The following is a 13,455-nucleotide window of genomic DNA, read 5'->3' as shown; positions in this document are numbered from 1 at the left end:
CCAACTTATCAAGATCCATTTGGAGTAGCATACTGTTGTTAACAACCCTGCCAACCTTTGTACCATCTGCAAACTTGGATATTAAACCTGATATACCTTCATCAATATCATAATGAAGAACATAGTTATTTGATTGGACTTTGGACAAATTGAAGGTTCCCAAAGATTTACAGCAGTGGTCTCAAACTGGCGGCCCACGGGCTGCATCCGGCCCCCGAAGCAATTTTACACTGCCTGCGAATACATTTCAATTATGTATTTGTTGTAAATACGGTGCTTATAGTTTTAGAGACATAGGGATATGGACTGAGCTTATGTGTGCGACTGCTATTGAAGGAAAAAGAGATAGAATGAATAGGTTGGGGCTTTGTCTTTGTCACTCTATGCTTGTATGCCAGGCCACGTGATTGGGGCAAGGTGGGAGAACTTACCATGCACGTTGGTACAATCAGTAAATTTAGTTTGCCAGCCGACAGTTGGTGGCGCATCAGTATTCTGGTGTTTCCGATTTTTTCTATGGAGCTGGTACTTCTGATATATATTTTTCTTGAGTCGGTCACTAGTTGGTTAGCTGGATGCACAGCTGCTCAGTTCATATTGCTATATAGATTGAGACAAACTAACGCATGGCTTATAAAACCTGTTTATTTGTGCTTGTTGTTTATCGTTAGATCTGCATTGTAGATCTAACGATAAACGATAGGTATTGATAAAATGTAGATTCTACCTTATATCAATACCTGTCGTTTAGAATTGTGCATAACTTTTGAGTGTTGCTTTCATACGAAAATTCACCTTGTTAAATTAAAGTTGTAAATAAAATTATAATAGTGATTTTAATTAAGAGATTAAACTGCAAGCCATGTCTTTAACAAAGGGTAAAACAAAAGTGGATGAAGAAGGACGTGTTTTTCAGGATAAATGGGAAATTATGTACTTTGTGGTGTTGTGTGGAATAAAATTGTATGTTTTATTTGTAATAAGGGAATATCAGTTCCAAAAGAATACAATTTACGTCGCCATTACGAAACGAATCATAAAGAAAAATTTGAAATGTTGGAAGGCAAAATGAGAGTGAATATATATACAGTAAACCCCTGCTATTCGCGGGGCTTACGTTCCTGAGAAATGCCACGAATACTGAGTTATGGCTCCCATAGTAATAAAGGGGTTCCGTTCAAAAGTATGAAATACAGTATATAAGGAAAACTAGTCTAAAATTTTGTCTATGTATGTATTATGTGTACCTTCTTAATATGACTATGTACATAGACAGTACATGAGGTATGAGGTATATTGAGGGTCTTGCGGCTCCTGGGATTTTTCCCATCTCCGCGAATGTTCTATGTATCGGTGACAGTACCCTGTCAAAGCCAGAGATTTAGAAGTGTGTGGGTCATGAGTAGTGTTATATGTTGTGCCCATTGTTTATCCGGCTTATTGGCCGCCAGGCCCCTAATGGGACCAGACGTTGTCCATACCTCGCCACGTGGAGGCTAGCCGGGTGTTACCATTGAGTCAATTGTACTCTGGCTGGTCCTGCCACTTACTTTCCTGGGATTTTAGTGGCTAGGACCTAAAATAAAATTGGAACGACCGCGGTTGATTTTAAATCACTTACATTAAAGCACTAATATGGGGTTGACGCTGAAAGCCTGTTTCTGAAGTGCCTAAAAGGTTGGGCGAAATTTTTTGGTGTATTTAAATTTGGACGTGTAGGGCTATACGCTGTGCAAGAAAAAGTGCTGGGAGGGGAGAATGAAGGCTGGTGGGTGAAATAGGAAGAAGAGGGTCGATAGGGTAGGTGACCCCCAATTTTTCAGTGAGGCATGCCCATGCCCCACCAGAGGGAAGAAATGGTGTGGCAGGGAAGAGAGGCGACAGCAAGCCGTCACCTCCCACCCCTGCCGGGTGTGGGAGTAAAAGAATTGCACTGCACAAGAGAGTGCAGAGCATAGAGCCAATATGGCTCCGTTGAGGCAGCAACTTGGAGTTCTCTATCTTCGTTGGTCTTCTCTGTCATTGGTAGCCATATTTTTCCTCAGCTATGAACACTGGTCAGGTCCATTGTTGGTCTGTTAGCTATGGCTGTGGTTCTCTTCATCATGGGAAGATCCGCAGCTCCATGGGGTTATTCTTGCGATTGCTGGTTTTAGATGATTAGTAGTAAGCAGGTTCCTGGGCGAGGTTCTCCTTGAGTCCTCTCCACGCATGTTCTGTGTGTTTTTTTTTTTTTTTTTTTTTTTACCTTCTGTAGATGGCTATCAATGTTTTACGCCTACCAAATAGTTTTTGGGCATATTCCTTTAGCTCCCTGTATTCCTCAAGTGAGTCCAATAGATGTGATTCCAAGTTCTTGGGGAGGTAGTGTATTGCAGTGATCAGTCTGCACCTGAGGTCCTCATAATGGGTGCAATCATACATAATGTGCTCCCAGCACTCAAGCTCCCCACAGGCACATCTCGGATCCACCTCAATCCCCAGCGCTGCCAGCTTGGCTGTAAAGGCCCCGTGACCAGTCAATAACTAGTCTGGAATAAGGTTATTGACTGGTTATTGACCAGTCAATAACCAGTCAATAATAAGTCTGGAACGATCTCCACGGTCTTCTTAATAATTTCGGGTTCTAAGTAGTCCAGGCCTGGACATTTATTATTTCTTATCGTGGTTGCCATTTGTTGTAGTTCATCCCGTGTGAAGGGTGGCTCCTGAGTGTCTGTTGAGTAAACTTCATTATCTTGACAGATGATAAGTTGCTCTGGCAGTGATGGCTCTATTGGTTTCGGGAAGATGGCATCCAATATATTGCTTATAGATTGTTGCCACGTGGTGGTATAATCACCTTGTGGTGTCTGGGTGGTTGAAATGACTTCCCCCCTGGGAAGTTTATTCGTCACTATCTTGTATACCACACCCCAGGGTTCGGTGTTCCCTGTTGTGCTTACAAAGGTCTCCCAGGCCTTGCGTTTGCTCTTGACGATCGCATTTGTGTAGCTGTTTCTGGCTTCTCTATATCTTTCCCTTAAAGCTTCAACTTCATGGGCCGGCCATGTACGCCTTGTACGGCCATGTACGGCCATGTACCCCAGTCCCCCAACTTGGTTTCATCCTGTCGATGTTCGGAATGAATTTCCTGGTGATATTTCCCTTATTTGAGTTGGCCCAGCGCTCCTGCCAAACTTGCATCAGGTGTTTTTGCAGCCTTGTCTTTTCATTTTTTTGTGGTGCATTAATGTCCACAGTATAGCCATGGTATGTACAAGGTATTCCTTTCTGTATGTGGTAGTTCATTCCCCTACGCATGATCTCTAAGTCAAGGGGAAGAGCTCCGGCCAAGACCTGCAGCGCGTGGGTACTGGTTGTCCTACAAGCACGTGTAACTGTCAGTAGGATTGTTCTTTGCGTTGCATCAAGGATGCGTCGGTTTACTACAGTTCCTGTTTTGGAAAACCATATTGCTGAGGCGTAAGTGATGATCGGTAGGAAGGTTGTTTTATAAAACAATGATAGGGTGCGTTGGTTTAACCCCCAGTCCTGCCTGACGATCCTAGCCACCAATCCAGAGTATCTTTTGATTTTGGCTCTGATATAAGTTAGATGGTGTTTAAAAGTAAGATTACCATCCAGTATAACTCCTAAATATTTTAACTGGGTCACTAATTTTATTGTGGTAGGTCCCACCTTTATTTGTGGCGGTCTACGTATATCAAGCTTGCCTTTTAGCAGGACGGAGGACGTCTTTGTTGTTGATATTGTCAGGCAGTGTGTTCTGGTCCAGTTTTGCAATATCAGCATTGCCTGATTGGCCTTTTCCTCTAGCTGGGCCCGGCTGTCTGCAGCAATGGTGAGGACCAAATCATCAGCAAAGGCCTGGGAGTGCACATCACCAAGGTGCAAAGCCAAGAACCCATCCAAAACCATATTCCACAGGAGCGGCCCCAGAACAGAACCCTGGGGACAGCCCCTGTGGACATCACGATTCACTCTACCATAAGGTGCGTCCACGATGATGCGTCTCTCGGAGAGATAAGACCTAATTATAGAATATAAGTTGATCGGCACATGCGCCAGCCTTAGTCTTGCCAGTACGCTCGGCCACCAAATGGTGTCGAACGCCCCAGCGAAGTCAACAGAGATGGCTAGAAGATATTTATTATTGCAGTTTGCTGCTGATTCCGATAGGCTACGCAAGGCTTCCACAGTAGACGAACCCTTCTTGAATCCGTATTGTGATGTCTCTGTGAGTTTCGCTGCCTGGTAATGCTGATTTATCCTTGTACAGAGTAGTCTTTCAAGCAGTTTGCTTGCAACCGGCAGCAGGACTATTGGCCGATAGGAGTTTGGCAGGTGGGGTGGTTTGTTCGAATTTTTGGCGATTAATTTTACCTTTGCTGTCTTCCATTTTTTGGGGAAGATGCCCTTAGCCAAGCAGCTGTTATATAGGTGTAAGAGGAGGTCTGGAACGATCTCCACGGTCTTCTTAATAATTTCGGGTTCTAAGTAGTCCAGGCCTGGACATTTATTATTTCTTATCGTGGTTGCCATTTGTTGTAGTTCATCCCGTGTGAAGGGTGGCTCCTGAGTGTCTGTTGAGTAAACTTCATTATCTTGACAGATGATAAGTTGCTCTGGCAGTGATGGCTCTATTGGTTTCGGGAAGATGGCATCCAATATATTGCTTATAGATTGTTGCCACGTGGTGGTATAATCACCTTGTGGTGTCTGGGTGGTTGAAATGACTTCCCCCCTGGGAAGTTTATTCGTCACTATCTTGTATACCACACCCCAGGGTTCGGTGTTCCCTGTTGTGCTTACAAAGGTCTCCCAGGCCTTGCGTTTGCTCTTGACGATCGCATTTGTGTAGCTGTTTCTGGCTTCTCTATATCTTTCCCTTAAAGCTTCAACTTCATGGGCCGGCCATGTACGCCTTGCCCGTTGGAATTGTTTTCTTCTTGTAATTGTTTCCCGTCTGAGCTGTTGAATTTCCAGGGTCCACCATGGACAGCCCCCCGGATCGGGCTTCTTCTTTTTATTGCTGCGTTGCTGGCTTCTGTTATTATCTTGGTTACTTTAGTTTGGGTTTTATTGGGTTCCTCGAGCTGATTTGTCTCAGTTAGATGTTGGGCCGTTGCTGGTATTAGGATTTCCTTAAAACGTTCCCAATTTGCTTTGCGAATGGCATATCGGCTCTGTATTTGCTTGGATATTGGGGCTCTGTCAAGTGACCTTGCTATCTGATAGGTAATCACTCTGTGATCGGACGTTGTCCACGAATCCTGAACAAGCCAATCCTTAATATAGCCTGCGACGTTCCTAGTGGACAGCGTGACGTCGATCGTGGCCTCCCACAGTGTGTTACAGAATGTGGTCAGTTGGTGTGGCCGATTTAGTACCATGATCGGGGAGTTAGAAAGATATTCGTCTAGTATTTGCCCGTTCCGAGTTCCGCTTCTGTCCGGAGTCAGGCTGTGCCAGGTGGGGGATCGGCAATTGACATCTCCCCCTATGATTATTTTCTCGTCCGGGAGCAAGTCTACCAAAACTTGAAGGTATTGTGTAGCTGGGGTAATGTCCTCCCCTGGTCTACAGTACAGTGCCACTATGTAGAACTGGCCTAGTGGCGTCAATACGTGGGCACAAGCTGCCCATGACGAGCATAGTTGTTTAACTTTCGTGACTGTGTAGTCTGGGTTGCGTACCACTACCGCCGCCCAAGGGGTATCTTCCTCTTCGTGTACTATCTTATATGTGATTGGGTATCCACACACCCGTTTAGAGTGGGTGTACGGCTCCTGGAGTATGAGAATGTCTGCATTGATTTCGTCAGCTTTTATCCTTAGCTGTTCTGCCACTGCTCTGGCTCTTTGCGCATTTTGTTGGATGATCTCTATTTTGGATGTATTATATTTCTTATTGTTTGTCTCCATAGTCGGTTCTCTTTTGGTATTGATCCTTTGCTTTGATATAGACCGGGCAGTTTGGATCTCTGATCGAATGTGTGTATTCCATTTTGGCTGCTTTACAATTGGCACAGGTTGGATCCTGTTCCCTGTTGGGGCAAGTTTTGTACTCATGGCCCTTGCTAGAGCAATGGCCGCAAGTGGGCGTTGTCTGAGTACAGGTGTGGGTTGTGTGTCCGAACTTGCAGCACCGAAAGCATTTCGGCACCGCTGCATGCTCCCAGAACCGGTGGGATCCCCATTCTATATATATTCTGTTGCAGTCTTTCAGCTGTTGCCATGCAGATGGGTCTAGTTCAACTACCCAGTTCCTATTGGTTCCCGATCTGGTACCGGTTGAATACCTTGGTGTTACCGTGCATTTTTTTTGTTCTTCCTGGGCTAAATTCCTTAAATTTCTGGTGACAATTTCAGTTGTTAGTTGTTCAGGCGTTACGTCTTGGTCTACATTAAATATTATAATTGAAGGCCCACGCTTTTTTGGCGGCTCCGCTGTTAGCCCTAACTTGACAAGTTTTGGGTTTTCCATTATTGCCTGTATATCTTCCTTATTTTCTGTTTCTATTATTAGTTTTGTACTCATGGCCCTTGCTAGAGCAATGGCCGCAAGTGGGCGTTGTCTGAGTACAGGTGTGGGTTGTGTGTCCGAACTTGCAGCACCGAAAGCATTTCGGCACCGCTGCATGCTCCCAGAACCGGTGGGATCCTCATTCTATATATATTCTGTTGCAGTCTTTCAGCTGTTGCCATGCAGATGGGTCTAGTTCAACTACCCAGTTCCTATTGGTTCCCGATCTGGTACCGGTTGAATACCTTGGTGTTACCGTGCATTTTTTTTGTTCTTCCTGGGCTAAATTCCTTAAATTTCTGGTGACAATTTCAGTTGTTAGTTGTTCAGGCGTTACGTCTTGGTCTACATTAAATATTATAATTGAAGGCCCACGCTTTTTTGGCGGCTCCGCTGTTAGCCCTAACTTGACAAGTTTTGGGTTTTCCATTATTGCCTGTATATCTTCCTTATTTTCTGTTTCTATTATTAGTCCCGTGCTTCTTGTTTTTCTTATTGTTTTAATTCTAGTAGTCCTCAAGTCATCTTTCATCTCTTTCATAAATTTAACCTTCAGTTCTTCTCTGGATTGGACATTTTCAGCGTTTTCCAGGGTTGTCGGTCTGAGAACCACCAAGTTTGGTGTTTTCAAGAGTGGTTGCCTTTTTTCTTGTTGCCCTTCTTCGTTTGGTTGTAACTGGTTTGAGCCATTCCTCAGCGCCTGGACATATGTGGGGGCACGCTGTTGCATTTGATTTGCCCCACATTGTTCGTAGATTTGTATCTTCACGTTTGCCTTTTCATTTTCCAGGAAGGTCTCTATCAGCATGGCTTCCATCTTACTAAAAATGTTTGCAATCCGCAATCTAATACCTGTTGTAATTCTGTTTGATGGTTCTTTGAAAACATTCTCTAATGCTGTCTTCAAGGCTAGAGATTTTTCATACACTGTGCCATCAGGCAAGGTAGGATCCAAGGGAACTTCTGTTGACTTCTCTTCTCTGGTGTCCTTTGTAGATGGCATACTCTCTGGTTGGTCCCTTGCTACAGTTTGGGAACATGTTCCCCCACTCAGACTAGACATAGTGACAAATGTTTTATGTCCAGGACGCAATTTACCAGATTCGGTCTGCGTCTTCAGTAAATTTCCAAAAAGCTCTGCACGAGTCTCTAGCTCGGCTGAACGTACCCTCAAACGTTCATTTTCCACCAGTAAGGTAGTATTCACTGCCTCCAAATCGGCACAGAAGCCCAAAATACGTCCAGAAGCAGCAGTTGTAACCCCACTAGCCTCTGAGAACAGAAAATCGGTAAGGGCTTTTTTAACCCTAGAAACTACAGAACACATTTCAAATACCTCCGGAACCCGTCCAAGTACAGGATCATCTTCAAGTGGGGAACTCAGTATCGACTCCCATCTCGGAGTCTCTCCGTCTCCCCCATGTCCACCCGATACAGATGAACTGGAGGGACCATGCACATGTATTCTTTTAGGCTCCTCCAACGTGGATGATTCCACCGCTAATCTAGGGGGACATACTACATTATCTTTATCTATGTTAGAAGCTATGTCCTCATCCCCACATGACACAACCGGAGGGGTCAATGGAACCTTGCGACTTTTAAGTGTTTTAAATACTTCAGGAGATTTTAACACTGGTGACTCCGAGTCAGAAGAAGTACCTTCCTCAGAATCATGTCTACTTTGATCCTTGTCAGTAGGAACAGATTTTTTCTGTTTGCTTTTACCTTTTCCACCCTTAGAATTTCCCTTAAGTGATACAACTTTTTTGCCCTTGTTTTTCTTACGGGGTTCGGGTTTATCCCCATACTCGCTAGAGCACACCTCCTCTACCTCTGAATCGCGAACTGTCTCTCTGTTAGGTTCTGTATCCATTGTGTGTATTGTTTCAAGAAAACAGTACCAAAACAATTCCACAAAAACTAAAAATCTCCTCTTCCGCCTGTAAAAAACAATTCTTTATTTATTTCTTGATAAGATCCTCTTCTTCTTGATTCTCCTGCTATTACTTACTTACCTCACTCCTATAAGGAAGAAACTAATTCAAAAGTATATATTTTTCAATGTTAATCTATGGACACAAATCTGCATAAAAGTTTTGAATTTGCAAAAAAAAAAAAAAAAACCAGTTTCTGTAACTCAGCTCCTAATCACCAGATGGAGCTGGAAAAATCCCAGAAAATAAGTAATTTTCTTAAGAATACTCCCACGAAAGATGAGCACCTCAAGTCCAATAGGTAAAAAGATATAAACGTTTAAAGTTTTCTGAATTTCAGCCCGAAACCAGCCCACACAAAATCCTATGTTAACCTATGGGAAAAAATTTTACCATAGGAAAACATGTAAAAATCAATTATTTTCTAATATTTCTCAGTTTATGTTAGGTATATAATCCATGTAGGTGTCACTAGGCCTGTTATAAAGTCTCCTGGATACCCTAAAAACAAGTTCAATCTAGGTAGCCATTTTGTCCCATGTAAAGTCTATGGGCAATGGTTAACCTATGAGAAAATTCACAATGGGTTTTTGCACAATGCTAAGTCTATGGGACTATGAGTCAGCATAGGAAGCACAAACTGAAAACCTGCAAAAAATACAATCAAATGTATCTCGCTCAAAACACGACCCCAACCTCCAAAACTTTACACCTACACTCACCACACTTTATATTTTCACAAACTCCTATTTTCTCAACTCAGGGATTGTTCAAAACACACAAAATAAACCAAAATTCGGGAGCTCACTTTAACGTGACTTATACACTAAAATCAGACAGTACATAGTGAAATGCAAGCTTATGGCATCGAAACGAAAATAAGAAACAATTTAATATTAAATGTAATATTTATTAGAAATTTCAAACTGCGCCTTTGCTAGTTAAAAAACGTATCCCGCCAGTGCTATCACCAGTTTCGCTAAAGTGTTGATAAAGGAGTTTTGCCTTTTCACGAATGATGAGTGAACTTAACGGAATTTTATTTTGAGTTCAGTCTTCTATCCACAGATTTAAAGCTTTTTCTAATTTAACATCACGAGTTACAGAGCAAATTTTTGAAGCAATTAGCGCGTTTTCACGGACACTACGGCGGATTTTTTCTTCCGATTTCTCGATTGATTGTACCAGGACTCATTGATTTATAATGTTTTGCAACTGAGAGACACTTTCACCATTAGAAATTTTGTCTAATACTCAATTTTATTTGCTAGTCATCACTTTTGATCTTTTCACATTTCCCTTGTTATTCGTAGCCATATTTTTGTACGGGTTAGAAAGAACTTGTCCACAATAAAGTCACTTTCTTCCATTAACACACTCGAAAAAGTCCGTTTTACACTGCAAAACAGTAGATTTATCACTTTTGTAAGCATATCAATTTATAAATTGATAAATTTATTCAATTTATAAGCATATAAATTAAAAGCAAACGACGAAACCTTCCATGACAAGCGCATAACACATACTGAAGAAGGATTAGCGAGAAACATCCACGCTTGCGATTTTGTCACCCCTCTCCCCCCACCCACTGAGTGCTGTTTTGACCGGGAAAGATAATTTTGGCCACATCCATGTTTTTTTATGGCGGAAAATGTTCACAGTGCTTTAAAATTCACATTTTTTTAGGTTTCATTTTATATTAAATCAACGACCGCGAATAGTGGGGGTTTACTGTATATATATTCACTCTCATTTTGTTTAAAAAAAATTCCAGCCCGTCAGCTGCTTTCAGATTGTGCAATAGGCCCACATGCAATTTGAGTTTGAGACCACTGATTTACAGCATCACTATGAATCCAATTGCATCGGATTCATAGTGATGCTTCTTTAGAAAATGCAGTTATGGATGATGCAGAAATCATACAGACCCAACTGCAACAGAAACAAATCGAACTAAATATGAAGAAGAATGTATTGGATCAAATCCAGAGCCAAAAATGCCTTAATGCAGTTTACACTATATTGAACAAGCTTAATTAAATTGTCAATGATGTTAAGTTAAAGCAGAGGGACTATCTGGAAAACATCACATTGAAACAAATGAAAATTACTGATTTTGTTTAAATGAATTTACACATTTTAAGTGAAAATATAATTCAGAATAAAATTAACTTTTTATATAGTTTTCCACTTTAACTGCCTAACTGTTCCAATTGTGTCGATAAAAAGGCTTATACTGTATTAAGCTATGAGTCAAGTTTCCTGTTGGAATGAACTTTTCTAAATAGGATTATTATAAAATTATGGTAATACACTTTTTTAAACCCTATATAGGGTTAGGAATGAACCTATTTTTCTTAAGTGTGGAATTATTCTTTTGGAATTTTATTCTTTTTTTACATGCAGTTAATTTCTTCAATTGGAAAGTAGTTTCGTATGTTATAACTGACTGGATTCAGTTTCATTCTGATATTGAGCTTCATTGAATAAGAAAAACTGCTAACATTATGTCAGTTACAAATTATTTGTAATGTTATTTCATGTTTAACATAAAGGTTTTTTGTAACATATAATAAATTTCATGGAAAACATATTTAAAATTCATTTAATGATAAAATTTTATTTTAAATAAAACTGCTCCACTTAAAAAGAATTTCTGCTTTACAGGGCAGTTTAATAAAATCAATGAAACAAGGAGACTGGATTCTATTAGATGAAATCAATCTGGCTGAAGCAGAAATGCTAGAATGCCTTGGAGGATTGTTAGAAAGTGCTGCTGGTTCAGTATTGCTTTTAGAGAGAGGGTTAGTATGCAATTAAATGAATAGCTTATATATATATATATATATGAGGTATATAGTATGTTGATAATCATTAATATATGGAATTTATGAGCTAGTGCCATTGCAGTTGAAATATATACACAATGTCCATAATGTAATATATATATATATATATATATATATATATATATATATATATATATACATATATATACAGTATTATTTGTTAAATACATGGTGTCTCAAAAATATTGGTACAAATGTTTAGGGGAGGTAGGTAACATCTAAAGGAATGTGAATCACATAGGAACCCATAACCGGAAACATCACAGGAAAGTAGTTGCAGAGGCACAAGAAGCAGAAATGACACAAGACAGTAATTAGTGGCAAACATTTATTTGACATAATATTAACAATGGAGTACGAGATGGATGCATTTCATGATGTTACAACAGATGCTCGAAGGTTCCACCATGAGACGTGATGCATGCGTGACACTGATGCAGCATGGATTGGCGGACAAGGTCGAACACACCTGGAGTTTCTTTGACAGTAGCAGCAGCAGCGTAGACGAGTCTCGCCACGAGATCCATTTCCGTCCCCACAGGCGATTCATACACGATAGATTTGAGGGCCCCCCACAGAAAGAAATCTAGGCTCGATAAATCAGGTGAGCATGGGGGCCAGGCAAACGGGTCCACCATGGCCAATCCACCGACGCCCAAAACGCCTGTTCAAATGGTCACGAACACACCTTCCATAATTGGCAAGTGCCCCATCATGTTGAAACCAAATGTTGCGTCTCACATTTGCTGCAACATCGTCAAGTAACCCTGGTAGAACTTGTTCAAGAAAGATCTGATAATTAGCGGAGTTCATGCAGGATGGTAACAGGTATGGGCCGACTAAGCAGTCACCAACCATACCTGCCCACGCATTTATTGCGAAGCGATGTTGTGCCGCATGGGGGCGCACACCGTGTGGGTCCTCTGCTAATCCATACACTAGGTGCATGTCTGCCAGCTCACAGTTCGTATATCGATGCATGTTCTTTGTGCGGCGACTACTGCTTGAATGAGTAAACCAGAAATTTTCCCTCTAGCGAACTGATGAACAGCGCTGTGTACCGACTTACGGTGATGTTTCTGGTTATGGGTTCCTATGCGATTCACATTTCTTTAGATGTTACCTACCTCCCCTAAACGTTTGTACCAATATTTTTGAGACACCTTGTATATGCATCAGTTTATGGGGAAGAGTATTGTAAAAGACATAACTGGATACATCTATGGAGAACGTGTAAGTAGAGTATGTTACATAGATGCAAAGGATAATATACAAAAACTTATCCCTGTATACCTACAATTTGGGTTACTTCTTCCAGGGCCATCCATCCAAATAGAAAGGAAAAACAACAATAAGTGGTTCTCTGTCTCTGTAATGATCTATCACAAGCACTATCAAAAAATCAAGTTTGAGGTTATATAACAAATAATAGAATTTAGGATTATATAAAATATAATAGAAATTAAGATATTTCGAATTTATATAATGCATAGTATACATTGGCCATCTTTGCCCATTGTTGAATCAACGACGATCAATGTGTACTTTGCATTATGTAAATGGGACATCGAAACTGTACTGCCTGTATATTTAAATTATTACTGGATGTGCCATTTCTTCTTATAAACAATGTAGAATGTTGTAAGTTATTTGTGTGCTATGTATCTGCCATTTTTAAATTATTTGATCTGCTGCTGTTGTTGTTATTAGTTGCATTGTTATCTTTTTTTTTTTTTTTTTGTGGAAATGACAGCAGCAATCATATTTTATTACTAATTAAGAATTTATTATTGTGCATTTGTTTTTTGCTTTTAACTTATATTTTATGAAATTGCTGCTTTCCACCTTGTTATTGTTTTCAAAATAATTCTTTTGAACATTATTTCTTTCATCATTATTTGCAAGAGAAGATGTGACACATTCCTGTCCTTTCAACACAGCTAATTGTGCCTTTTGAAAAGTGACCATGACATGCAACTGTTGTATTTTTTTGTTTTATCCCTCAGGTAAAATTAGTTTAGGTTTGTTTCAGAAGTACAATGAGGATGTTTTTAGACTAAATCGATGATGGGAAACCAGTTTCCATTGACTAAAAATCATTCAGGTAGGCAGAATTTAAGTTTACAAATTGTTAAACCGAA

At 40.6% G+C, this 13,455-nt stretch overlaps 1 protein-coding gene across 1 annotated transcript in view; it reads left to right on the top strand.

Annotated features, from left to right (window-relative positions):
* LOC150081532 (midasin) overlaps nt 1–13,455 on the top strand; it is a 1,449,634-nt gene that overhangs the window by 266,616 nt on the left and 1,169,563 nt on the right. The window contains exon 18 of the mRNA XM_090380238.1: nt 11,133–11,269. Within this exon, the coding sequence (XP_090236364.1) occupies nt 11,133–11,269 (137 nt within the window). The remainder of the gene's footprint in view (nt 1–11,132; nt 11,270–13,455) is intronic.

Source organism: Mastigoproctus giganteus, chromosome 8 (assembly GCF_048544385.1).
Source record: "Mastigoproctus giganteus isolate SK-2022 chromosome 8, ASM4854438v1, whole genome shotgun sequence".
In the NCBI taxonomy this organism is placed as follows: Eukaryota; Metazoa; Arthropoda; class Arachnida; order Uropygi; family Thelyphonidae; genus Mastigoproctus; species Mastigoproctus giganteus.
The sequence above is the reverse complement of the archived record's forward strand: the minus strand, read 5'-3'. Positions and strand labels throughout refer to the sequence as shown.